At 41.6% G+C, this 27,822-nt stretch overlaps 1 protein-coding gene across 1 annotated transcript in view; it reads left to right on the top strand.

Moving 5' to 3' along the window:
• The window catches only part of PRKCH (protein kinase C eta), a 219,105-nt gene that overhangs the window by 102,719 nt on the left and 88,564 nt on the right, over nt 1–27,822 (top strand). Inside the window, exons 3-9 of the mRNA XM_087448406.1 lie at nt 11,515–11,665; nt 14,329–14,363; nt 17,993–18,075; nt 19,546–19,675; nt 21,897–22,024; nt 25,276–25,419; nt 25,830–26,003. Coding sequence (XP_087304532.1) covers nt 11,515–11,665; nt 14,329–14,363; nt 17,993–18,075; nt 19,546–19,675; nt 21,897–22,024; nt 25,276–25,419; nt 25,830–26,003 — 845 coding nt within the window. The remainder of the gene's footprint in view (nt 1–11,514; nt 11,666–14,328; nt 14,364–17,992; nt 18,076–19,545; nt 19,676–21,896; nt 22,025–25,275; nt 25,420–25,829; nt 26,004–27,822) is intronic.

The raw sequence follows: 27,822 nt of genomic DNA, 5'->3' as shown, positions 1-27,822 counted from the left end.
CTCTTAAAAATATAAAGTCTTTAAAAATTATGGAAAGATGTTTTGGGTGAAAAGTAGTTGGCAAAATAGCACATATAGTATGACACCACTTATGTAAGATTCTATGTCTATACAGTGTATATATTTGGCATATACACCAAAATATTCAAAGTGAATATTTGTATAGTAAGATTTAAGATGATTTTTACAAAGAAACTTTTTTCTTTATAGTTTTCTGTATCATTTGTATTTTCTGTAGTGATCATATATTATCTTTATAAACAACAACAACAAAAAGAGACATTTTACAAGTTGCCTCTGCTCTAACAGCTGAAACCACACTATGGCTTCACTGTCCTCTCCTTAAGTTCAAAAGGGCGTCAGGAGGAGTGGAGATACGTGAGTGGGCTGTTTTCTCCCCAGTTAAATCTAGTAATGAAGGATAAAAGAAAAATTGCCAGATAATTGGAAAATGTTTCCATTTTTAAGCATATGAAACCAAGATATTTTTTCTAACTTAAGCTTGGAGTTGAAGACAATGCCATTTTGAGGTATTTTCCAGATAGTCAGCATGACAGTAAGAGTAATAATGGGGACATATCTCCAAATGATCCCCTCCAAATTTGAAGGAACAGAAACATGTTTCCTCATTATCCTGAAACCTGGTGGTGATGTTCCACTGAGCAATGTTTAATTTTCACTTTAAAAACCTAAAGAATGGGGCCAGCTCCGTGGCTTAGCGGTTGGGCACGCGTGCTACGCTGCTGGCGGCCTGGGTTCAGATCCGGGCGCGCACCGACGCACCGCTTCTCTGGCCACACTGAGGCCGCGTCCCACATACAGCAACTAGAAAATGTGCAGCTATGACATATAACTATCTACTGGGGCTTTGGGGGAAAAAATAAATAAATAAAATTATAAAAACCTAAAGAATGAAGAAGTGGCAGCTGGAAGTCTATTTATGGTTGAAATCAGTGGGGAGAAATGAAATATTTGTAGAATCACAGCAGCAGAGTAGAAATTCTTATCATTTTTACTAAAGAGAATTGTAGGATTCTTGCACTTGATAATAGGGAGCAGGGGGAGTTTCTGTTATTATGTGTGCAGAAAAGAGTAAGCACAATAATAGTTGAAGGTTATTATTGTAAGAATTTTCTATTTATACTTCATCTCATTCCACAAAGAATTTGAAGGAGCTTGTTAGAAAGTATATATGGCAGTAAAATAAAATGAGAAATCAGGACCAGAGTAAGTATAAATTCATTCTGTGGCAGATGCTATGGATGTCCTGCCCATATTTTCTCTCTTCCCACAAAGGAAGGCTGGAAATGTTGGAGAATTAATGCCTCATTCCCCTGAAGCAGCCATCAACCAATGATTGATGGGAGCTGGAGGATAAATATCCCAATTTCCTCGCCCCTTGAAGATGTTCTACCAACTCTTTGAGATCCCTGAAGGAGCCCAGTCCTGTGGCAGAATGAAAGGGAGGAAGAAATCGGATGGGTTCCTGAGAGCCGTGGGTGTTGGATCAGGGAGGTTGGCATTGGGGTCTACTGAACCGACTTAGTAGAGGAGTGTAAGATCTGCTGACTTCTTAATAAAAGGCGCCCTTGTCCTCCAAAGTTGGCGACAGGCAGACCTGCCACCTGAGAGAGATGGCTAGACCTTGTATCCCTAGGTCTTATGCCCCAGGATTCACCTTCCTGTAAGAATTCTCATTTTTCACTAGGTCCCTCTATCTACTGTAGTAGCCCCAGGGGGTGGTTGCTCCCCATTAATGCACTCACCAAAGCAGAGCTCAGGCCTGGCTGGACCATGTAAACCGAGCTTAATGGCAGACACTGAAATGTACACAGAATAATATGCACTAGGTGGTCTGTCTTACAAAGGATAATTAACATATTTTCTGTGTGCCATCACTGCTAGGCTTACTCCTGGTCTACCTCAGTCTGCCTCTGCAGAGCCTTGTGGATGCCCCATTCCTGGGTCCTCAAGTTCAGACCCCAGATAGTGAGGACCAGGGGAAAGACTAGTCTCCTATCTGACTAAGGTTCCCCTGAAAGTCATTTTGCTGAGGACTTGACTTTCTCTCTGATGTTGAACAGCGGGAACACCACCCTTTGGGGAAAACTCACCCCCATTACCTTACAAATAAGACAACTACAGTAAGCCTAACTTCCATACAGGAGATTCTCATAGACTGTAGCAGGGGAGCCATCTCACCACACGGTGTGACATGATCCAACCCGTATTTCACAAGCATAGCTGGATGGATTACAGAGAGAAGCAAACTTACACAGGGAGACTAGTTAGGAAACTATTACAACATAGTCCAGATGAGAGGAAGACGAAGGCATGAATGAGCATGGGAGGGAGAGAAGACCATAGTAGTTTAGTGGAGCTTGACAACTGATTGGTTGTGGGTGGAGAAGAAGGATCTGAAGACATCTCTAAGTTTGTTTCTGGATGACTCCAAGGATAGTGGTACTATTATCTAGGAGGAAGAATGGGTTGAATAGGTGAGAAGAGGATTCAGCCTACAAATGTCAAGTTTTCGGTACTTTGGGGATATCTTGGAGAGATGCTGAGAAGATACTTAGAAATAAGTTTAATAGTTAGAAGCCAGAGGTCGAAGCCAGAGGTTGAGCTGCAGATATGGGAGTCCTCAATACAGAGGCAATTGCTAGAAGTCAAGAGAACACATGAGGTCTCTAAGGAGATGAATGAGCATCCAGAAAGACCAGAAGAATGGTGTACAAAGAGCCTTGGGACACACACATGTTTAAAGATTGAGCAAAAGGGAAGAGCTGGTGAAGGAGACTAAGATGAAGAAATTGTAGAGAGAGAGGAACTAGATGATGTTGGAGCCAAGGTCCCTCTCTTCAAGGACTGAGAAGTGAAGAGTTTGTACTTTGGGCAGTACTCATAGATACCAGAGGTGAAGAAGATAAGAAGGAGGTTAGGGGATGATGGGAGTCAGGGCTCTCTTCTTGTAACAATGGGGTGAGAGGCCTTTCCCGTGGCTCTTGATGGAACTTTGGTCACATCCAGGAGCTCTGTTCTGATCACCTTTTTGCTGACAGAGGAGGCTGGAGTGACGGATGAGGATGGGCTCAGCTTTCACAGGTGCTATGAGCCATGAGTCCTATTCAAGAGAGTCAATCTAGTAACAAGTTATTTTTGTCTCCTCCGCTTGCCCATGAGTATCCCGCTTGCCCATGGTAATCCCCATGAGTTTGCATGACGGTAGGTGTTTATGTAGGCCAGGCTTCCTCAGAGGGAGCCACATCCCTGAGAAACACCTGTGGATAGCTCCTGTACAGTCAGGTCTCATAATACACCGAATCTAATCACTCTATCTGAATTGGAAAATAACTATGAGTCATATGGTTGAGCTCTTTTCAAAAAAGAGAGAAGATTCTTTACTACGCAGTGCCATTTGGGGGTCTTTTGCTTGCCATTTTAGAATACCAACACCCTTTGTTGCAGCCTTTGTCACTGGTGTTGGCACAGATTCCAGGAACCCTCTCCCCATCCTGGTTCACCAAGATCTCCTTCCTCTTTTCCAAACAACTGCTAATCTCAGCCCTTTTATGAAGTCTTCCTTAATTAATCAGAGGACTAGATATGCAACTCCTGTGATTCTCTCTTCACTCAACCCCCTCTAATGCTCTCACCCACTGGTGGTGTGTGCTTGTTGTAAAGACTCATTTAGGTTATGTATTCACTTAGTACATGTCCTAATCTTTCTCTGTTTATATCGTTGTTGTCTCAGACAGGGATCGTCTAAGTTTAAATTCTTATGCATCATGCTTTATGCACACAGTTCTGTGATCAGGTGGTTGCTTATTCAATGTGTTTGAGGATATTAAGCAAAATTCTCTTACTACCTTGTCTCATTACCTTTCAGGGGTATATTTTGGAGACATAAACAACATAATACTTTCTGGTTCTTTCTTGACTGGTAACTGGTTAACTCTAAGATTTTCCTGTTTGTTTTTCTCACAGTTACTCCCTCTCATGTGCACAAATGATAAACCAAATATCTCAGGAAGAAGAAAAAAGACATTTGATAACATTGCTCAGTAGTTCAACAATAGTAGACAGGTCTGGCGTCCCCACTTCTATCATTGGCTGCTTGACCTCACTTGACCTTCCTGTTAGTTTCTGTTTCCTCACCAGAAAATTTATTACTTTCCAGGGATTCCAGGAGACTCAGTGTTAGTAAAGGACACCATGCAGTGTGGTGCTACCCGTAGAGCCCTGGGATGAAGTCAGGAGCGGAGGATTGTGGTGGGAGTTCTGGCACTGGCTAGCTAGATGAACCTTGGGCATGTTATGTTTCCTAGGTGTTGATTCCTCTTCTAGGCAATTAGGTGATGGAATTAAAAATCCTTTCTATTCCTTGAACTCTATGGTAATTTGAAGTAAGGGCTTTAGCAACAATTGTAATAGGTAACATTTAGTTGCTACCTGCCAGGTACTTTTCTAATTATGCTACACTGATTAATTCAGTGAGTCATCAAAGTGGCCCTTTGAGGGAGGTTCTCTTGCCCTTCATGTTCTACAAATGTGGAAACTGAGACATAGGAGATTAAACGACTTGCTCAACATCACCCAGCTCTTAAGTGGGAGAAGCAGGATTATGCCCAGGCTCCAGATCCTGCACCCTCAACCACCACTCTCTCCTCTCTGGCCTGTCATGTAGAAAGGCCCACAGCCTCCTCAGCAGGGCCCCTTAAAGCCAAGCACAGATCTCAGGAAACCTCAGTGACTTTGTGTTAGGCAAATTCAGCTTAACAAAGTTAAATCATATTTTACATGGAATCAAAGTTATTTCCTTTATGCATTTTATATTGGTAATTCTGGAATTAAAAAGTACCATGCCATAGACTTTCTTTCTGATTTAATTTGCTTACAGTCATTTGAAAATGAGGAGCTAGGATCCGTGCTTTTGGCTCACATCAGAATGTTTCAGAAGTACTTTCAAATACAGATTTCTGCTGCTGGAATATAAAACCTTAAATTTAGGTAGGTAGAGCGAAAGACTAAAGAGGATCAAGTATTAACTATTTTTAGGATAAAGTTAAGACAGTTTTACAGAGACTTGACAGACAATCCTCCCCCGCAGAGTCTCTCATTAGCTCACAAGTTTCGGTCCATTACAACTTTTTGCAGTGAAAACTTCCCTGGGGTGGTTTGGTGGCTCCTAGTCACTTGTGCATTCTAAAGTTTTCAAAAAGAGTGTGTGGGATGACAATCAGATTTTATGAAATAGAATTTTATTTCAAAATAGTTAATTTCTTTTATATATGACCTAATAATTCTCCACCCTGTCCATGAGATTGCTTGTCAAAACCAACTCCCGTCAGACGGATCAGGGCTCAGGGCCTGCCCACCTCTGGAGACTGGAATGTGGTTTCCCTGCTGGGGCCCTGGGCCAGCTCCCTGTTGGCTTAGAGACCTTGAGCGCCTCAGGAGCAAAACAGAGGTTGCATGCAAGTTTTGGCTGCACAACGTGTTAGGGTTGCCTGACTGTTCAACTAACGTGATCTGAAAGAGTTCTCAAACCCCAGTTGGTTTAAGGCACAACAGACCTTAAACAGACTAAAAATACTTTTTTAGTCCTTTTAACACAGTCCTAAGTCAACAGGAGGCCGTGTAAACATGAGGACGCTCCCCGTGCACTGATTGTGAAGTGGGGGTGGAGGCTGTGCTCAGGTGAACACAGTGCCGTCCCAGGGCTGGCTCTTCCTGGTCGTGGCCTCCATCCAGAGGACGGCGACAGGGATTTAAAGCCATGGGGGCCCTGTTGTCTTAAACCAAACATCTTTCAAATTCCCAGGTGTGTGTGAAAGTGTGCATGAGTGTGTGTGTTTGCTGTTTAAACATGCAAAAGAATACAGAAGAGGGAAGAGTGAAGTTTAGTTAAAATGACCATGTATGAGGTTCTTCTGAGGCAGCTGGGATAGAGGTGAAGGAGACAGAGCCCCGAGTGTCGAGTGTCGTGGGATAAGGGAAGATGTTGAGGCGGCTCCCAGGTTGCTGTGGGAACAGAGAGGAGGAGGCTTTCAACTTGATTCAGGATTTGGGGGAGGCCACGTGGGCTCTGAGGCAGATAGGATAAGTCTAACTTAACTAGTTGGGGAAGAAAGTGGGGAGGGGCATTCTGGGGGCGGTGCGCAGGCAGGAGCAGAGGCACTGAGGGATGACCAACAAGGTGTACAGCCACAGGCAGTTTCCTCCTAAGTCCTTCAGGCTGTAAGGAATCACCTGGAGAATTCGTAGGTCATGATACTGCTATGGTGATAGCTGTTGGGGCGGGGGGGGGGGGGGGGGGGGGGGGCGGGGGGGGGGGAGGATTCAATTCATGAAATATTAAAAATGCAAGTGAGCTGAACTTTTAATGAATCTTCGTAGGATTAAGGGATTAAATAAGTAAATTCTTGGTAATTAGACCCCCAGGGAGAATTTAATTTGCATCTAGATGTGATCAATGTTTAGTAATTCAATACAAGTTTGCACTGGCCGGTATTCAGCTGGGTCTCAGGTTGGTGATAACATTGGTGAGACATAGGGTGATACCATTAGGCTAACCTCTCTCATCTGCCAACAAAGGGACATTAAAACCTGTTCATTTTGTGGTTACTAAATGGCTTCCAGAAGTATTGTGGAAGAGAGCAGTACAGTAGGGTGACTTCTGTTCTTATGTGACCCGTATCCAAAATTGTAAAGACCTCTCAGGAATATTGATTATGAAACTCTCCCCACAGGGCTGAGGGGCTGAGGACAGGGGTATATTTTATCTTCTTTAGACAGATGGGAAGCCTGAGAATGAAAGTAATTAGGCTGCTTACCAAGGATTGTACACACATATCCCTCAAAACGAAAACTAAAGCAGGTGCAATTTTAACTGTGCTAGAGCCTCTGAAGGCGTTGGAGTCTTAGCCAAATTCATTTTGGCAATGTCTGCATTTCATTCTTTGAAATTTCTTATGTAGACCCTAATTTTTACTGTCAAAAAGAACGTAGCAACTGATATCTATATAGCGTATATTCTTGCTTTCTGGTATTTTTTTATAGAAAAAAATCCTGGAAGTTGAATTGCTGAATGAAAGGAAATGCATATTTAAAACTTTGACGGGTATTATCAAATTGGTCTCCAAAAAAAAATTATTCTTGAAATAGCTACGCGTGTTGAATGTTACCATGTGGCTAGCTCTGTGCTAAACACTTTGAATGCATTACCTCATTCAGTCCTTGGAAAAATCCCGTGAGGAAGGCACTACCTGGCTTACAGATGGGAACACCGAGGCTTAGCAGGATAAACACAGCCAGAGGCGCCGGGTTTATTCTCTTACCAGCAGAGGATGGAGGTGCCCACTGCCCCACACCCTTGTAAGAACGGGCGTGTTAGCAATCCTTATAAGTATTTGCCGATTTGAGAAGTAGAATGTCATTTACCTCCTGGTTCTTGCGTATCCATCTTGAACATCTTGGCATGTTTGTTGTCTGTCTGCGTTTATAGTTTTATGAGTTGCCTATTCACATCCTCTGCCCCATCTTTACCAGATTGTTCATCCTTTTTTCTTATTGATTTCTACATATAAATAGTGACGCTTCGTCATGTGTTGCAAATCCTTTTCTCCCCACTTTGTTTCTTTCAACTTTGTTTTGTGTCTTTTGCCAAGTAGAACTTTAAACTTCTTAAGTTGCAAATCTGTGAATATTTTATGGTTTTAGAGTTTTGTTATCCTTATCCTATCACAGGAGTGTATTTTTTTTCTTTGTTTTCTTATCTTTTGTAATTTCCTCCTTAACATTTATCTGAGATTGTTTTGGTGTAAGGAGTGAGATAAAGATATTTTCCAAAAGGCTATCTAGTTGTCTAAGCACCACTTATTGAATAATCCATCTTTTCCCCGTGATTTGAACCATATTCTCTTTCAGCTAAACTGATTTCTAGTTTTTGACTTCTTGAAGTGGTAGCACACTGTTTCAATTATTGTGACTTTAGAATATGTTTTAACATGTAGGGCAAGTCCTCTGTCATTGAAATTTTTGGACAGTATTTTTTTTTTCTTTTTTTGTGAGGAAGATCAGCCCAGAGCTAACATCCATGCCAATCCTCTTCTTTTTGCTGAGGAAGACTGGCCCTGGGCTAACATCTGTGCCCATCTTCCTCCACTTTATATGGGATGCCACCACAGCATGGCTTGACAAGCAGTGCCTCAGTGCGCGCCCAGGATCCGAACCCGCTTAACCACTACACCACGGGGCCGGCCCCTGGACAGTTTTTAAATATTTATGATATCAAATAAACTTTGAAAAAAGTTTTCAAGTTTAAAAACATCCTTTGGGAATGTTGATTGGGACTCTGTTGAATTTAGAGGTTAGTTTAGAAAGAAATGACAACATTATACTATTGAGTCTTCCTATCTAAGAGTTTCATTTTTACGTATCTTTTCATATTATTCAGTTGGGTTTTATAGTTTTCTTCCTACAAATCTTGCACTTCTTCTGATAAATTATTCCTAGATAATTTGGTTTTTGTAGCTGTGTGAAGGGAATGTTTTTTTATATGTTCTAATTGATTCTTCTGATATACTAAAGATCTGTTGACTTTTAATGATTTATTACTGTCCATCTTACTGAACTCTGTTAATAGATTAGGCTGAATTCTCCTGAGTTTGCTAGTCATGTATCAAACTACTCCAAATAATGGTATCTTTACCTCCTTTTTCAATAGGTTTATCTTTTATTTTGTTTTTATTTCTAACAGCTGTGGCAAGTACTATCAGAGTAATATTAAATACTAATGGTGATAATTGGTCTTATTTGTTTTTGACTTTCATGGGAATTTTTTTTTCACTTACCATTCAGTTTGATGCTTTTTACCTGTGAACATCATGTTTTAGTCGTATTAAGGAGACAATCTTCTAGTCTTACTTTTCAAAAAGTTTTTTATTGGATTACAAGTTAAATTTTATCAAGTGCCTTTTCAACATCTATTGAAATGATCATACTTATTTCCTTTTATTTATTAATAGAATAAGATATAATAATAGATTTTCTAATAATATACCCATTGTTATGCTTCTGGGAAAATTCTCACTTGGTCACAGTGGGTTTTTCTTTTAAGATAATGCTGGATAGTATAGAAGTTCCTGGTTGTCTGGATGTATTTGCTACTGGGAAAAGTCTGTGTAAAATGAATCCTTCAAAATGACGACTAAATTTTTTTAATAGTTAAAAAGTGAGAGAAGGAGTTTGAAAAAGGAAACTAGAATTATGAAAATCTTTTTTATATTAAAACAAATTTTGCTATTTTGCTCTAGGCACTAATTTTTAGAACAAAATAATTTTTCAGACAATTTTATTATAGCAGAATACTACCTATTTTATTTTTTATTTTTATAGTACAGTTTTAAATAGGATATTTTTAACAAGTGTTTGAGGCTTCATCGTTTTCTCGGGGACCTAATATGTTGATATTCAAATTATTCTCTCTTAAAATGACAGTCATGTCATTTTATCAAATTTCGTTTGTTCAGTTGTTAACTGATCTAACTCTGCCAGAGCCTTATCTGCCATTGGCTTTGCGCGTGAATCTAGCCATTGTCAAACATCATTTTCCATAGACTGCATAGAAATTCTTCAACTTTTACAAGATTTTCAGTTTTACTTTGCAGTTAGTTTAAATTGCATGTTAAAACATTCAGCACATACGTTACTATATCCAAGAAACTGAGAAGCCAATGTGATGGGCAGGGAAAGATGCTTTTATTAAGTGGAAAGAAATATTTGTGTTGGGGACTAATTGGAAAAGAATAGGAAAGCAAAGACCCCATAACATGAAAATATTCACTAATATTTTCTAACATTGCTTTCCTATTCACTTTGTAACTACACAAACTTCAATAATGAAGAGCCCTACATCAATATTTATGAGTGAACTTGATATATATGCAGAGGGGTACTTTTCCTGGGGCCCATAATTAGAATTTAGATGGTCCAGAAACTTGATGAGAGAAAAAAACTTTTCATCTTTATTTTCATTAACTTATAATATAAATGTAGCATTTTCTTCCATTTACAAACAAACCACAGTAGTATTAGCAGTACTTATGATGTTGGCACAATAGAAATCACAGATATTTTCGTGTTATGTTACAGTTTTCACAGATATTTTGCAATGCAACTTACCCTCATCACTACTTCAAAATTATTATAATGACTAGGTCTACCACTAAGTATTTAATTAACTTATAGAAGAAGCACATATGTTATTCTATCTCACTTGAAACATATTTTGAGACTTGATTTCCTTTGTAATCTTACATATTTTATTTTTTTAGATTATAAAGCTTTATTCTGAGAAGGGATCCAGAGGCTTCACTAGACTGTCTAAGGGGTCCATGACATAAAACATGATTACTAACCTCTGATTTCTTTTTTCTGTTATATGTTAGGATATATCAGTTATATCTTTTAGTCCTAGGATTGTATCTCATAGTTTCCTTTAAAAAATAAGTGCTTTTTGTCTTTTCTATTCTGGAACAGGTTTAAACACTAACATTATCTTGTCCTTGAAGGCTTAAAATAATTCACCCATGAAACCATCTGAGTATGGATGGTTCTTGAGAGGTAATCCTTAGAAAACTTTCTTGATTTCTTCCAAAAATTTAGTCTATTTGGTTTATGTAGCTGTTCTTCAATTAATTTTGGTCATTTGTATTTTCATGGACTTCTTCCATTTCTTCCAGATTTTAAAATTTATTAGCAAATTATTCTTACATAATTCCTTAAATTTCTTTTGCATAAGTTATTAATTTAAAAGCATTATTGAAGAAGTAAACTTTATTAATCACAAGACTGTGCATACACTAGAAAAGTTCTAGTATAATTATGTGGAAAACATCATTTACTGTCTTTAGATGGTACACAGTTTTCAGAGTCTTCTTAGGAGCCACTCTTTTAAAAAGGTGAGGTTAGAAAAGGAACTTTGCTCGTATTCCAGGTTAATTTCTACCTGTTCCGGGTTAACGGAGGTGGTGCTGGGCCTGATGCTGTGGGGCAGCACTCTCACTGTCTGTGTAGGGCAGTTCCCTCGTTCAGTTTGGGAGGATGCCGGAATGAAAGGGAAATAACGAGAAACTCTGTTTCACCAGCCAGCAGTTATAGCCAATAGACAGACCTGAGGTCCCGGACAGCTAGACAGGGGCTAGGAAGCCATGCTGATGTCACAGACTGGAGCATCAGAACCCTGGGAAACCCATGGTCTGTGCTGGGGACACTGGCCCACGACAGCCAGTTACAACCAGGCAGTGGGAATCCCAGGGTTCACATAGGTCTAACCCTAAAAATTAAGAGTCCTGAACTCACTAGGAAAGCATGATGATTTTCTGGGGTATTTTTCATTTTGAAAAAAGAAAAAATAATTTGGGGAGTATTTGAACTATCAAACTTTCTCATACGCTAGGTGCAGGTAGATTCGTTACGCGTTGTTCTTTTTTCCCTTCTTTCAATATACAGCTACTCTCCAGAGAGACCGGATCTTCAAACATTTTACCAGGAAGCGCCAAAGAGCTATGCGAAGGCGAGTCCACCAGATCAATGGGCACAAGTTTATGGCCACATACCTGAGGCAGCCCACCTACTGCTCTCACTGCAGGGAGTTTATCTGGTAAGAGCTTCCTGGCTTCTCTCCTCCTAAGACCTTCTTTCTAATGGAGGCTTCCTCTGGTTGGGTGTGATTTCAGGAGAGAACATGATTATTAAGAATTGTTTTAGGATGTGATTTTTGCCACTTATTCTAATATGTTGACCCAGCAATTTAAATCCCCAATAAATAAAAATTTAAAGAATTTAAGATCTAAGTTTTAGATGGTGTTTCTTTTCCCAAACATTTTGGTAAAGGTGCTAATGAATCATGAACTGGTCAAAAAGCACTACTCAGAGAAAGAGGTTAATCAATGAATAATCTGCTCCTGAGGAAGAGAGAAATATCAACACTAGTGCATTAACAGGGCATGAATCCCATGAAGAGTTCTGATATTAATTGTTGTAAGTAAACTAAGCACCCAGTAGTCTTCGGCCTTATGGTATGTAGCTGAAGGTAATAGTTCTCAGTGATCATATGCTATAATCCCTGGCATCGAGGAATTAAGATAATTGGCAGTTAAGAAATTCTAGATGAATTAGGGCAATATCTTACTATACATGTGACTCAAGCTTAAGTCTCAGTGGCAAATCTATAATGTAAAATAAATTTAGGTAATAGTTATCTCGAATCAGAGGCAACATTAAACATATTTATTTGGAAAGAGAAGAAATACCCCCTCACGCACACAGGAACATACACACATACACACCCATCTCAGAAGGAGAAAACAGGGTTTAGTATCTGCAGCGTGAAAGGAGATCTACATTTTCGTTGCAAACTTTAGTCATTTTGTTTAGTGCAGGCTGAAGCACTTGGTTCAGAGTAATTTCTGAATATTGATCAATTACTTTGTATTTAGTGATGATTTTGGATTTTATACCTGTTAGCAGTCAGAATCCAGGGTTGGTTACTGATTCTGGCATTTTCAATCAAGAATAGAGTCTTGTCAGGGCCGGCCCCATGGCCTAGCGGTTAAGTATGCGCGCTTCGCTGCTGGCGTCCCAGGTCCAGATCCCGGGCGCGCACCAATGCACCACTTGTCAGGCCATGTTGTGGCGGCGTCCCATATAAAGTGGAGGAAGATGGGCACAGATGTTAGCCCAGGGCCACTCTTCCTCAGCAAAAAGAGGAGGATTGGCATGAATGTTAGCTCAGGGCTGATCTTCCTCACAAAAAAAAAAAAAAAAAGAATAGAGTCTTGTCTAAACCAAAGGCCTGAAACTGACTGTTGATATGAGTCTACAAATGTACCATAACAGCTGTAGTCTTTAGGAAAAATTTCCTATTGCATTTTCTATTGAAAAGATCAGAAGCTGTGGGATCTTTGCGCCCATTTTCCTTCTTTGCAGCCGTCTGCGCTCTCTAGCTAGTCGTAGTCCACCTCTCCCTGTGGTTTGCCTGACCTGAAGGGTCCCTGTCCATTGCTGTTTACTTCATGTCACACTATTCTGCTTCCCTCCTTTATGTGACCTATGGGCATTTGTGGTGACAACCTGTGACTTCACCTAGCGTTCTTAATGGAAACTTATTTGATAATTTCACTAGATTTTTTCCACCAAGGAAACATTAACTCTCACCCCACCAGCCTTGTGACATACACAGAGACACATACTTAAAATATTGGTATATGTGTTACATACATATGGTTAAGAATATGAACTGTGGCATTCAATCTCATCACCTACTAGGTGTGTGAACCTAGATAAGTTATATAACGCATCAGTGCCTCCTCATTTGCAAAATAGAGACAATAATTCTATTTTATTTATATAACAAACTTTTATATAGAACTTAAAGTACCAGGCACTATTCTAAGTATTTAATATTATCAGCTCTTTTTATCTTCATAATAACCCTATAAAGTAGGCACTGTTATTATTATTCCTTTTTATAGATGAGGAAACTATGGCTCAAAGAAGTTAACAACTTGCCCCAAATCACACCCGGGCCACTGGCTTCAGGGTCTACGCTCTTAGCCATCCTATTATGTGTGCTACCACACCTGGCTTTTGTAAGGATTGAATGAAATGGTACGTGTCAGCTGGTTGGCTCAGTGCCTGGCACATCCTACAGGCTTAGTAAAATGTGGTCTTTGTTAATGAGAAAGAGAATAATATCACCATACCCAGAGCCTGTATTAGGGAGAGACAGAGATGTGGGCATGATGGGCATATTGTGGCCGCACTTCTCCTCTCCCGTGGACCCGAGGTGATGCGAGCACAGGGAAGAGGGAGGGTGTCTCAGTTCAGGCAGCTGCAGTGGACTCATCTGTTTACATCTGTATCTGTTTATTCACCCTCTGCACGTCTTCACGTGTGTGCGAGAGAGAATGCTAAAGAAGGTGGTGGAGGGACGCCCCAGGCTGAGGCCCGGTCACACGGATGGATGAGGGTTCATTTTCATTGAGGACTTGGGGCATTGCCACAGAGGCGTGTGGAACGAGAATCGCTGATTCCCACCTGTTTATGTCATCTGGAGCATTCTAATCCATCAGATGATGTCCTCTGTGTCCTGTGGTAACAAACAAGGGCTCAAAAACACATCATCTTTGCCTCTTCTCTGAATTTTTTTTTTCATAAAGGACCAGAGGATGAAATTTGTTTTCCTTAAGTACTGTAATTAGAGGAACATTGTTGCTGAAATATTTGACTGATGGTCACTTTTTTCTCTATTGTTTTGAACAGGGGAGTATTTGGGAAACAGGGTTATCAATGCCAAGGTAAGAAAACATTTTTAAAACCATGTTTAATCTTGTTTCTATGTTAAAAAGTGATTATACCAAGAGGAAACAGGATACATTCCATTAATATTGTGATAAATAACTCTGGAGGTCAAATGAGACTCCCATAGAATTACAGCTCTTTAGTTTTGGTTAAATTTGGCTATTTTTTTTTTAGACAACATAGAGGGGATGTTTTTATTCCTAAAGCCAGGATGCCTAAAAAAGTTTAGTTGTTTAAAGTTTTATCTCTGCAATAACATGAGAGTACTAAAAGGTAATGCCATTTTGTGAGCAGTACCCTTGAATCTTGAAGATAAATTTTTGTTTTTTTACAATCCCATTGTCAATAGGAGTGAGAAGTAGCACAATGCTGTTTTCTCTTTACCTACATTAGAAATAGAAGCTATCATCCAAGTTGCTCTTTAGATTTTCTGATTTAAAAAACATGTGAAAATGTTCAAAGTTAAGCTATTAATGATCTTATAAGTTATTAGGCATTATAGTTATTTTGATTTTTACAATTCTGAGATAAACCCAATTTACTAGTGTTCTGGCAGAATTGGAATGAAATAAAAATGGGAAGAGTGAAAGAAGACTTCTTACTCAGATTTAGCCAGACTGGATTGGGCTTGTTTTTTATTTGGGCATCCCTGTTGTTGGCTTGAGCATTATCACACAGTTTGTACATATGGTACCTGTCTTCTTGATCTACGCGCTACAGATGATTGCTAAAATAGCACTACATATTGTAGAGTACCACTCTAGGAAATCCTGCCTTCTCTTCTGGAGGAGGTGAGGTAAAACATTATTTCCCGTAGAAGAATGAAATAAGACATACTCTTGGATGTAATTTTAACTTTAATATGTATGAATTGAATTCTCAAACTTAGAAGAAATAGAATATATAATCAATGCAACAACAATAATTGACTTTATGCTATTAATCTCAGCCCCAAATGAGAACATAGTTCACAGGTCAGAACTGATGTCACTTTTTGACCTGGACCTCTCCAGCACAGGGATAGGCCCTGCAGTCAGCTCTAGTCTCTCTTATGCATAGTGCCAGGATATTTGATGGGCTGATTTTCAGTGGGTCACCTGCTGTAAAAAGAGCAGGAAAGAACATTGATCAGGAGACATGAAGACACCAATTTGTTTACATCTTGCTAAGAAATATAAAACCAAATACCTGATTGGAGAAAGGTATACTATACTAATACTCATCAAAAGCAAATAGACAAAGCAGACTTCAGAACAAGGAAAATTATCAGCATAAGGAGAAGCATTATGTAATAATAAAGGGGTCAAATCTTCAAGAAGACATAACAATCCTTAACATGTATGCATAACAGGGCATCAAAATACATGAGGCCATAACATATAGAACTAAAAGGACATGCAAACGAATCCACTGTTATAGTTGGAGACTTCAATATCTCAGTAACTGATAGGTCCAGCAGGCAGAAAAATTTCTAAGGATATCACAACTTGATCAAATTGACATTTATAGAATATTCCATCTAACAACAGTAGAGTACACATTCTTCTCCAGCTCACAAGGAACATTTATGAACATAGACCACATTCTGGCCCATAAAACAAACCTTAACAAATTTAAAAGAATAGACATCATAAGTATCTTTTTGGACCACAATGGAATTAAACTACAAATGAATAACAGAAAGATAGTTGGAAAGCCCCAAAATATTTGGAGATTAAACAACACATTCTAAACAGCACATAGGCAAAAGAAGACGCAAGAGAAAAAAAAAATATTTTGAACCAAATGAAAATGAAAATACATTTTATCAAAATTTGTGGGATTCAACAAAAGCAGTACTGAGAGGGAAATTTATAGCATTAAGTGCCTATCTTAGAAAAAAGAAAGATTTAAAATCAAAATTCTAAGTTCTCATCTTAGTAAACTAGAAAAAGGAGAGAAACTTAAGCTTAAAGTGAGCAGAAGAAAAGAAATAGTACAATTAGAGCAGAAATCAGTAAAACTGAAATAAGGAAAACAATTGAGAAAATCCACTAAATCAAAAACTGGTTCTTTGCAAAGATCAATAAAATTGATAAACCTCTAGCCCAGCTAACTGAAAAAAACCCAAATGCCTCAAAATATAAAGTTTTTCTGTGTGAAGGACGGTTTTGAGATCCTCTCATAGTAAAAAGACCAGTTCTCTGGGAACTTTCAATTTGGTTCTCCTGAGAATTCAATCTGACGAAAGCGAGATTTGTTTTAAAGTATAGTGGTATTTTCTGACATGTCATCTGTCTTTATGTATTTAATCATAAAAACTTCCACATGTCTTGAAGGATCTTAAAAATGGTGTATATTTTCATACTGCTTCGTTACACATGTTCATCCTTTAATGGCAAACTGGACTCCATCTGCACTGTCAGTTATCTACATGAAAAGGAAAAAAAAATGTTATTCAGAAAGTTCTAAATATTCAAACGATTGAGTCATTCTGCAAATATTTAATGAATGCCAACTTTATTCGTCATTATGCTGCCTGGGAATCCTGAGGACATTAGAGGCTATGTATGGAAGATTTGAAATGAGGCGGGCAGGCTAAGGGTTGTAGGAAGAGATTAGAGGAGGGAAAGATGATTTCAGTCTAGAAAGGGGAGTCAGAGGTAGTGTTTTTAATGGAAGAGATTTTTTTTTAAAGTTGTGTCTTGTTATAAACTTAAGATTTAGTTTGTTAGTGCCACCAAGTCAATTCTGACTTCTATTGACCCCTGTGTTCAACATAGCTGAACCCTGTCCGATCTTTTTGTGCCATCCTCTCACCTTCTGGTGCTATATCAGATGATGCTCTGCTGCTATTTCTAGAGTTCTCAGGAACAATTTTTTCAGAAGTGGGTGGCCAGGTCCTTCTTCCTAGTCTGTCTTAGTCTGGAAGCTCCGCTGAAACCTGTCCACCATGGGTGACCCTGTGTACCACTGGCATAGCTTTCAGCATCACAGCAACACACAGCTGCCACAGTATGACAACCGACAGATGGGTGGTGTGGTTCCCTGACTGGGAAACAAATGCGGGCTGCGGTGGTGAGAGCGCCGAATCTTAACCACTTGACCACCGGGGCTGGCTATTTAGTCGAGCCATAGGAAAAGGAAGATATCCTAGGGATTGAGAAGGACATGGACAGTGTACAGGGGAGGGTGAAGACTTGCTCTAGGTAGAGCAACTGGTCTAGTTTTCACTGGAACAAAGAGCTCCCACAGAAGAAAGCTAACAGGTAAGCTTGGGGAAGCCTCTGGAGGACCTGAAACCTGGCTGGAAAATGTGAACTCTGTTGATTGGCAGTGAGACGCCACTGAAGGTTTAGATCATGGGCTGAGGTGACCAGAGTCATACTGTGAGAACATTCCTCTGGAGGTGGATGTGGGAAGGGTTAAAGCCAGGAAGGTTGAATTAAGCTCAGGTTTGAGCATGAGCAAAAGGCCAGCTTTGGGATAAAGTGAAGAACATAGGAAGGATGGGAGTGCTGGCTGCCATCATGTGGGCCAGACGTCTGAGTCAAGCACCTCGGCTTGCTGCAGCCCTTGTTGACTGCTGTACCTGGCTAGACCATGAGCCTCAGATAAATGTGTAATCGTGGATTTAATTTCCTAGTGTGCACCTGTGTCGTCCACAAGCGCTGCCATCATCTGATTGTTACAGCCTGCACTTGCCAAAACAATAATAACAAAGTGGAGGTAAGAGGATAGCAGTTTGCTCATTAAGTACCTGCATGAGCTCATGCACATGCGGTGCTCTCTCTCTGTCTCTCTGCCTCTTTCTTTTCTCCCTCCCTCCCCTTCCCACTTCCCTCCACACTCCTTGAAGCCAATGGTGGTATCAGAATTGAAACTTCTCTCCATTTTATGTTATGGCGTTTGTACTTCTGTACTTGTGTAGCATGACCGTCCTTGAGATGAGCCCATTAGTGATCAGCTGGGTATGAGCAGGGACCAGTTCTACCAATTTGGAGAGAGCTTTGGAGGAATGAAAAGATCCCTGAGTTTGGTGTCCAGCCTCCGCTGGCTAGCTTCTCTCTCAGCCTCAATCTTAAGATGAGATCCATACTTCTCTCACGCAGTTTTGTGAGAGCTAAACAAGATAGAATTGATGCTATGTGTGTTGTTAACTGCAAATTGCACTTCCTAACTAAGGTGGCTGTTGGCCTCCTGCAGGGAGGACGTCTGTACACAAATACTTGAGCTTTGCTCCTGCCACTTGCCTTGCCTCCAGCTGGAGTGGGCTTGCATTCTGAGTTGTGGGGGCGGAAAGCAGATGGGGTACGGCTTACAGTTAGCAGTGGGTTTACAGATGCATTGCAAAGTCTGACTCTGGACCTCAGTGGTTCTTTACAGGGCACATACAAGATTGCTGAAGGGCACACATAGAGGTTTGTGTTCTTTCTTTTATGAAAAAGAGGCCAGAAAAGTTTCAAGAGGAGTAATAATTGCCACACTCCTTGTCGCTTGTGGATCTGTTGTTATTGCTTCAAATTGTGACGTCGACTATAGAGCATATACTTAGTCTAGTTATTTGCTGGAAACAGTATGTGAGATCACACTTGATCTTAGCCAAAAGGTCAAGAAGCAGTTGTATGTGAGATTAAACAGAACGTCTGCACTCAGATATCGGAATGCAAATGCCAGACAAAGGCTGGCAGGGCAGAACAAGATAGCCGCTTGAATGCCACTTTGGAATGGATTCCTTCTGTGGTTCCAGGCTCTCTGGATGCCACCTTCTCCTCTGCCCACACCCCCCGTGACATAATTTCTGGAAGAACTTACGATAGCAAGTATATGTGGTCTATAAAAGACTTGTTTAATCCTGAAGTTAAAAGGTTCTAGGAAATAGATATAGATGTGAGGGCATTGGCAGGGAGAGAAATACAGCTTGAGTATAAAAGATGAAATGAAAATTTTAATTTCTATTTATCTCCCCAAATGGTGAACAATCTAATGCACACCACATGGTTCTGTCCAGTCTTGTTCCTTAGAAGGTGTGCTTGGTCTGCCAAGTAAGGCCTGAGGAATTAATCGTGGCTGAGTGGTGAAATAATATACCCAGCTCAGGTGTTGTAGTAACACTGCATTTGGTGGGCTCCTATTATGGTTTTTACAAAAGATGTTGGTGTGATTTTTAGCTCTTGCCCTCCTGTTCCTTTTTCACAGATTGCTGAACAGAGGTTCGGAATCAATATCCCACACAAGTTCAGCATCCACAACTACAAAGTGCCGACATTCTGCGATCACTGTGGCTCCCTGCTCTGGGGGATAATGCGACAAGGACTTCAGTGTAAAAGTGAGATGCTGGGGTGCCGGGCACCCACTTCTTCATGAGAACAGCATGCCGCGAGCTTTCGGAATTCTATAGGTTCGGGATCTGACCTTGGACTGATGGTTTCAGATCCTTTGTAAATTAACATCTTAGTGGTTCTGTATTTATGTGTCCCTTGTCAGGCATGTAAAGGGAGCTACATCTGATCCACAGATTTCCGAACCGTAGAATATCAAGTCAGTTGTTAAATTCAGTGTTGTAGCTAGCTGGCCATCATCTATTTAGTGCTGAGTACAGACTAGTCACTGTGTATTTTAATAGGTATTTGAAAGAGGAAAAAATGGGATCTTGGTCAGATAGGGAGGATGGTAGGAGGTGAGATGGCCAAAAGAGAAGCTTGAGTTATGAGTAAGAACTGGCAGGAGGGAGAGTCTGATGACCTCACCAGAAATAAGCAGGAACTGAGTTGTGAAAGTGTAACTCAAGCTGCCCTGGTCTTCTTGAGGGGTACTGTGATAGAGGTCGGAGGGGTCGGTGGGGTGAAGGACACTTAGGCTTTGGCCGTGGCCTTGTCCTTCACTAACTGTGCCCAGTGGAGCCCCAGTTTGGAGCTTTTGCCACAGCAAAGGGTCTGGCGGTGATTGCCGATCCCTTGTCCTCTTAGGGATTGGGGAGCTCTGGGCCTTGAGTCACCTCCCGCTGAACGTTGCTGTAACATTCTGGCTGGGGTTAGTCATGGGGTACACTGTCCCCTGTTGGAATACATGGAAATTTCATCCTGAAGCTTTAGACATATCCCGAGTCACCGGGGGGAGGCAGGGTTGCTGTCAGTGCAACTGGACAGCTTTCATTGACAGCCTGGACTCGCCAAGTCTGCTTCTGTCAACAAAAAGGGACAGTCCCTTGTTTTTAAGAAGGCAAATTCTTTTATCTCTCTCGAGCACCACTTAATCATTCTTTTTTCGTATAACCAAAACGACAGCCAGTTCATGTACAGCTTTGGTTCAGCTGCTTGATCATAAGCTGATGGTCTCGCTGGGGGTGGGTTTCCAGCCTGAAAATCATTTCTGCTCTTGTAGAGTCGTTGCTGACATGCAGAGCCATGCGTGGGGGTCATCTGCATTGTTCTTATCCCTGGCGGCCCCCAAGGTAGCACGTCTGCAATGATCTGGCTCCTATAATTTTTGCTTTTATGTCACTTGGTGGTTTTGAAAGGCCATTTTCAAAGTAGGCTTATGTATCTCCATACCAGCTTTCCTGAGAGAGGTGGATTTCCCATGAAGCAATGAAGCTTAAGCCAAGGGCCCCTCCCTTGCAAGGCCACCTTCCAGAGTTCTCCACTTGATTGGGTATTCTTTGTCTTAAAGAGGGCACCCTACATTACGTAAATTCAGGCCCCATGAAACCTGGATCTGTGCATGCTTCCAAAGACGGATTGATACTCCACAAACAGGAATTCGTTGCTTGCTGCTTCAGTTCTGCCTCCCGTCAGCAAGGCCGGTGTAAGGAAAGTGTATCAGAACTTGCTCACTGCTGATTAAACCTCAGGTCCTACATCGTCCCAGGTCAGCTTCTTGTGCACCAGACGCTGTGCTTGCTTCACTCTCCTCTTCCAACTGCCATTTACTTTGACCTTTAAAAAGGTTGCTTTTTTCCCCCCATGAAGCGGTTAGAACCACAGGCTGCACCGAGAACCACAGCCCCACAGGATGCTGTGCTCTGTGCTGCGAGGGCTGCCCAACCACAACAATACTCAGAAGGAAAGCTTCACTTAGAGGCTGTGCTCCCAGAAACACTGTTTCCATCCTGTTTGAGCATCAGTCTCTATGTAGCATTTAGGCGCCGCCTTTTATTGAGAGAGCGAAGGAAAAGCATGAAGTCCCTTGGCGCCATTCCTTGTTATTCCACTGACTGTGGACTGTCGCTGCGATGAGCATTTTGATCTCTATGTTGAATCATGCTATTAAATTGGCAGGAGCCGTTACAGATGATTGAGAGGAATGTCTTTCATCAAGTCACGGAGAAAAAAATGTAGTTGAAATTTATTATTCTTGGGTCTGCCAGGGTTTCTGCTTCTGTGCAAAACAGAAATAGATAAAATGTCAGAGATTGTCACGAGTGTAAGTTAAATTTTATGAGAAGATGGCTTGTTCAGCCTGTTCGATTCCTCTGTCATAATCTTCCAGGTTATTAAAGTTCTCTTTCGCAGCACATGTTGACTTGACTCCTCTCCTCTCCCATCCAGTCTGTAAAATGAATGTGCACATCAGATGCCAGGCGAATGTGGCTCCTAACTGTGGGGTGAACGCGGCAGAGCTCGCCAAGACTCTGGCTGGGATGGGCCTCCAACCCGGAAATATTTCTCCAACCTCGGTGAGACTTTGCTTTTTTCAAGTATTGTCATTTAGAAGTTGTTCAGATGTGGTCAGCCCGAATGAGCGCATGTGGCATACTCAAAGTTCTTGATCTCAGCCAACATAATAAACAGATTTATTGCATTTTTTTTTTTTTTTTTTTGGTGAGGAAGATTAGACGTGAACTAATATCTGTTACCAATCCTCCACTTTTTGCTGAGGAATATTGGCCCTGAGCTAACATCCGTGCCCGTCTTTCTCCACTTTATATGTGGGATGCCTGCCACAGCATGGCTTGATAAGCGGTGCCTAGGTCCGCACTCAGGATCTGAACCTGCAAATCCCAGGCCGCCAAAGCGGAGCCCATGAACTTAACCACTATACCAACCAGGCCGGCCCCCAGATTTATTGCATTTTTAAAATGCATTTTGTTTCACAAATAAGATTCCGTTTACAATTATATGACAAGACATAATGAGCATACAGATATAGCAAGAAGCAGAAGAAGGATCTTTTTAAAAAAAATATCAGCTTCCTGTCAGTGTGGTCAGGTGAAAAGCCTGGAATCCAGAGGCCTGGGTTCTGCTCTTGGCTGGGGCCCCAGGAGTGCAGTTGAGAAGTAACTATGGGCCTCCGCTGACCCCGCTCTGAAAGGGTTGAACTAGAAGATCTCTGAGCTTCTCCACAGCCCTGGCATCCAGCAGTTCTGCAGTTTTTGTTTATGGATTGTGAATTTATCTCTCAAGTTCAGTGACAACAGGAGTTCTTTCCTCTGGGCTCTCCGGTGTGGGTGAAGTGGTGTCACTTGCCGTGGACATGTTTTGTCTTGCAACCTCTGTGAGTGACCGCCACCTGCTGTCGTGTCGTCCATTAGAGCCGCAGTGGCTTCCCAGGCCCGTGTCCTATTGCTGCCTTCCTGGCCAGGGTCTGCTGAGAGCTGGGAAAGAGCCATGACTACGACTGTGATTTCTGAAAGGTGTAGCTTGATGTCTGGTTCAGGAAAATCCTAGACTTAACTGCTAAATGTCTCTGGGTGCTTAGGAAGGAAAATGCAGTCGTTGTCAGATTCTTGGTTATCCGGAAAATGTCAGCACTAACCAGCCTGTCTCCTTTTTACTGAAAAGATGACTGGTAGATCAGACACTTGATTGACATTTCATGTCTTGATTTCAGGAAGGCTGTGGCAGAGTCCATCAACGTCTGTCTGTCTTGTGGATAGACAGTCAGGATGCTGATACCATGAGGGAGGTTTCTAATGCACAGGACAGCTGTGTCTGAAGAGCATAGATAAAAGATTTCAGCCTGCACAAGGGCTTCTCAGATACGATGGGAGTAAGATAGAGCATGTGGCACAACCTCTAGGAATGGGCAGTGCCACTTGTCATTTGTCATCTGAACCACATATCTTTAATATTATGATATTTAATAGTGGAAAAGCCAAAATTAACTGTTATTTGACAGTACAACATTAAAAAGAGAAGGAGAATCTTAAGTTTATCAAAAGAGAAGAATGGGTTAAAAAAAAATTGAGAAACACTGGCTTAGAGTTTTCTAGCCAGTGCCAGCCCAACCAGGGGAAGTATTTAAGTAGAGGAAGTGAAATTCAAGCTGGTAAAATTTTTCTGTCTTTGGAAAATTTATGATCAGAAATCTGGAGGAGAAACAATTGGATTTTTAAGGTGATCCCTTTTATATCTTGCTAGCACCGTTTTATTGGGTTGAGTAGGTAAAATCCTCATAGTTTCAGGCTGTTACATGGTTGTTTATTGCAAACTTTGCTTAGAAGGTGCCCCAGATAAGCTTTTTTTTAGCTAAATAGGTCAAAAGCTCCAGGATGTTAGACTTTTGATCTGTTGCTTAGTGGTGGCTTGTATTATCGATGTCCCAAGGGGGATGTCTGCAAGTCATCTTGCCTTTGGTGGCACTGTCACTGTGACAGGGCTCGTGCCAGTGGGTTGGGGCTGGAGAGCCCACTGAGGAGGCCACACTGACTTCTGGTTCCGTGTGCTGAGACTGGAACTCTCATTGTGCCCGTGGTCAACCTGTCTAGAAGGCAAGTGGACTCTGTATCAGAAGTCTTCAAAATTAACACTTTGGCCCAAAGAATTCCATTTCTGGAAAGTTATCTTAAGAAAAAAGATGATGATGATGATGATGACGGTGACGACGATGACAACACAGCTCATGTTTATTGAAGGTGCCAGGCACATTCTAAGTGCTTTATGTGCATTTTTTCATTTACTCCTGATAATAACTCATGTGGCAGGTGCTGTAATGCCCCGTTTGTTAGAAGAGGGGACTGAGGCACAGAGAGGATGGGTAGAGAACTTGCCCAGGGTCGCCAGGTTGGGCTGCACAGCTGTGATTTGAACCCAGGCTGTCTGCTTAAGAGCCTAGACTCTGAATCACCCTGCTTTGAAGATTTGAATGGAAGTGCATTCACTGTGGTGTTAGTTATACTGGGGAAAATGGGAGATAACCTGTATTTCCACTAGCAGGGAAATTAGTGAATAAACTATGATATATCCATAAAATGGAATATTGGACAGCACTTAAAACTCTTGTTCCTGAAGGATATTTAAAGATATGGAAAATACACATGACAAAATGTTAAATAAAAATGTGTGTTGTGAAACAATTTTATTATGTTTTTAAAAATCAATTAAGTGTGAAGACAGATGTGTGTATATGTATAATTGGTTTTGTGTTTTTTTGAGGGGGCTGGTGAGATTATATAGGTATTTTAAATTTTATCCTTCATACTTTTGTTCATTGTTCCAATTTTTATATTAATTTTTATTTCTCTTATATAATTTAAAATACTGTAGAAATAATGTTGCTTCATTCATTCGTGTCCTAGTATGGAGTAGTACTCGATTCTCTGAGCAAAAGTGAAAACCGCTCTTTGTAGGAAGTGGACACCAGGTGGCGCTCTTGGAATCTGACCACCCCGTAGACAGGCACCCAAGAAACCCGCAGGACCCAACTCAGGCGTTTGTGTTTCTGTACACTCCCATTTGAACACAAACTGAAACTCGGTGGCTTAGATATATTTTAAAATGATTCTTTCCCAAATACACTAAGCACAGATCAGGAGCTGGTGCCGAGGTAGTTTTGGATGGCAGAACCTGACGGCATGTCAAGCTGGATTGATCTTTCCCCAGGTGTTGTACTGGGTACTGAGGCTGCAAGTAAGGTCTTCTCCATCCATAAACACTTCGTGCCCACACTGCGATTTCTGACTTGATGTATTCTTCCTCTTCTCTGCAGAAGCTTGTTTCCAGAACCACTCTAAGACGACAGGGAAAGGAGAGCATCAAAGAAGGAAATGACGTCAGGGTTAATTCTTCCAACCGACCTGGTATCGACAATTTTGAGTTCATCCGAGTGTTGGGGAAGGGGAGCTTCGGGAAGGTGAGTCTTGGCTTTAACTGTTTGGGTTAAAATAAGCCCATTATGTGTATGTTGTTTGTGTGCATGTAGGTTGTTTGTGCATGTGTGTAGGTTGTTTGCATGTGCATGCAGGTTGTGCATGTATGTTGTTTGTGCACACACATGTTTGTGCATGTATGTTGTTTGTGCATGTATGTGTGCATGTTGTTTGTGCATGCACCTGTTTGTGCATGTATGTGCATGTGTGCATGCATGTATGTGTGTTGTATGTGTGCGAGTGTTGTGTGTATGTTCATTGTGCATGTATGTTGCTTGTGTGTGCACACGCTCACATTTCCCATGCGCCATTACTCCCCTTTCTGCCCCATGCATGCCCACACCCTGGGAAGCGCACGCGATCTCACACTCATGCTCCCCCTCCTGCTTTGTAGGTGATGCTTGCAAGAATCAAAGAAACAGGAGCCCTGTATGCCGTGAAGGTGCTGAAGAAGGACGTGATCCTGCAGGACGATGACGTGGAATGCACGATGACGGAGAAGAGGATCCTGTCCTTGGCCCGCAGTCACCCCTTCCTCACTCAGCTGTTCTGCTGCTTTCAGACTCCTGTAAGTATGACTCACATTCACTGCCTCAACAGCCTCCTTTCTTAAGCAGTTGAGACAATAAGATGCTGCAGGTTTTGTAAAGTAGAGTATCAGAAACTCGTGGGAGATGAGCTCCCATGGTAGGGCCATGTGAAGGGACCAGGGACTTCTGATGACCTCTGGGAGACAGTTGAAGCCAGTGAACTAATGCTTCCTGTCCTGCTGTCCTGGAGAAGGGTCACTTTGAGGGCAGTGTGTCCTACGACTGAAAGGTCTTCATACATAAGTCTTCTCTCGCAGAGTGAAGGTTCCAGATGTCCAAGAGCAGAGTATGTGTCATGGGCTGCTTATCTGTGTGACTTTGGCCTTGGCTTGGCCCCTGAATGCTGGCCTGGTTCTGACCTGGGCGCAAGAGTTCAGACCAGAGAGGGCGCTGTGGTTTGTAATGTCCCAGGCATTGCTCCTGGCCTCAGTCAGGGACTCTGTGCTTGATTCTGTGGACTGATCCTGGGAGTCGAGTCTGTCCACCCTGTGACAGGGTGCCATTAGGAATGCTTTTGGCTGCAGTTAACAGAGTACCCAACCAACAGTGGTTTACACAATAAACAGAAAGGATGAGTTTAGTGCATTAGTACAAATGTTTTTCTTGAGAAGTCTGGCGGTAGCAATGTTAGGGTTTGATTAACTGCTCATTGACATTGGGCATCTCTTCCCCTTGGGGTCTCAAGTTGTTTGCCACAGCCCTAAACATCACACCTCACATGACAGCCTCCAAAGCAGGAAGGACAAAGGAGGCAAAGGAGGCAAAGAAGGCAAAGGCCTTCGTGGGCCACTCTCCTTTTATCAGAGGAGAAAAATCTTTCCCAGACTTGAGTCGCTGTTCACCCTTAGCTGCAGAGGAGGCTGGGAGAGCAAATATCTAGCCACGATACGCTGGTTTATCGTGATTGGCTCCCACCAACCTTGACTCATCCCCTGGCACAGGGTACTCCACTGCCCATTTCATATGGGGCTCAGAACTGGGCCTCTATTGTCAATGAAGAGGGAAGATGGCTCCTGAGAGGGCACCACGAGGGTGTGCCACAGATATTTCAGAATCTTCTCATTGTCAGAAGGCATTCTGGGAGAGTGGATAGGGCATCCCGCCTGGTCCAGGGATGCTGCAGTGCATTTCCAGGGCAAGTAACAGCTAAGCTGGGACCGCAGGGTGAATTAAAAGTAGTTAGGCAAAGAGAATGAAGGCGAATATGCCAGATAGGATAACAGCAGATGCACAAGTCTAGCAGTGAGTGAGGGCACAAGTGAATAAAGCTCACCTGCATAAAGGATGAAGGGGGAGGAGAGGCTTGTGAGAACCAAGGCTGCAGAAGTGGGCCGGGCCGGGGCCAGGCCAAGAAGGGCCTTGTAGGCTGTGTTAAGGAGCTTTGATTTTAGTCCTAAGAACAAATGGAAGACATTTAAGCAGAGGAATGACCTATCAGATTGCATTTTTTAACTATATAAAAGCTAATTTTTTGCAATAGATAATGTGTCCTCTAAATATCTGTATCCTTTCTTTAAAAGAAGCTAGTTCCAACTGTAGCCTTTCAGAGAATTTTTTGCACATAAAAACATATGCACATTCCACGTATATGCATCCACATTTATTTTTTTAAAACACAGATGGTAGTATACTTTGCCCACCATTCTACACCTTAATATTTTTTTAGGATAAAAATCAAAAATGGCTTTATTGAGGAAATAAATATCTCTAATGCATCTTGCAAAATTTACACATTTTTTTATTGGGGTATAATTGACATATAACATTATATTAGTTTCAGGTGTTCAACATAATGAT

Source organism: Ceratotherium simum, chromosome 24 (genome assembly GCF_057802395.1).
Source record: "Ceratotherium simum simum isolate JZ-2026a chromosome 24, ASM5780239v1, whole genome shotgun sequence".
NCBI classification, from domain to species: domain Eukaryota; kingdom Metazoa; phylum Chordata; class Mammalia; order Perissodactyla; family Rhinocerotidae; genus Ceratotherium; species Ceratotherium simum.
Note: the sequence above shows the minus strand (reverse complement) of the source record. Positions and strands in the feature narration are given on the sequence as shown.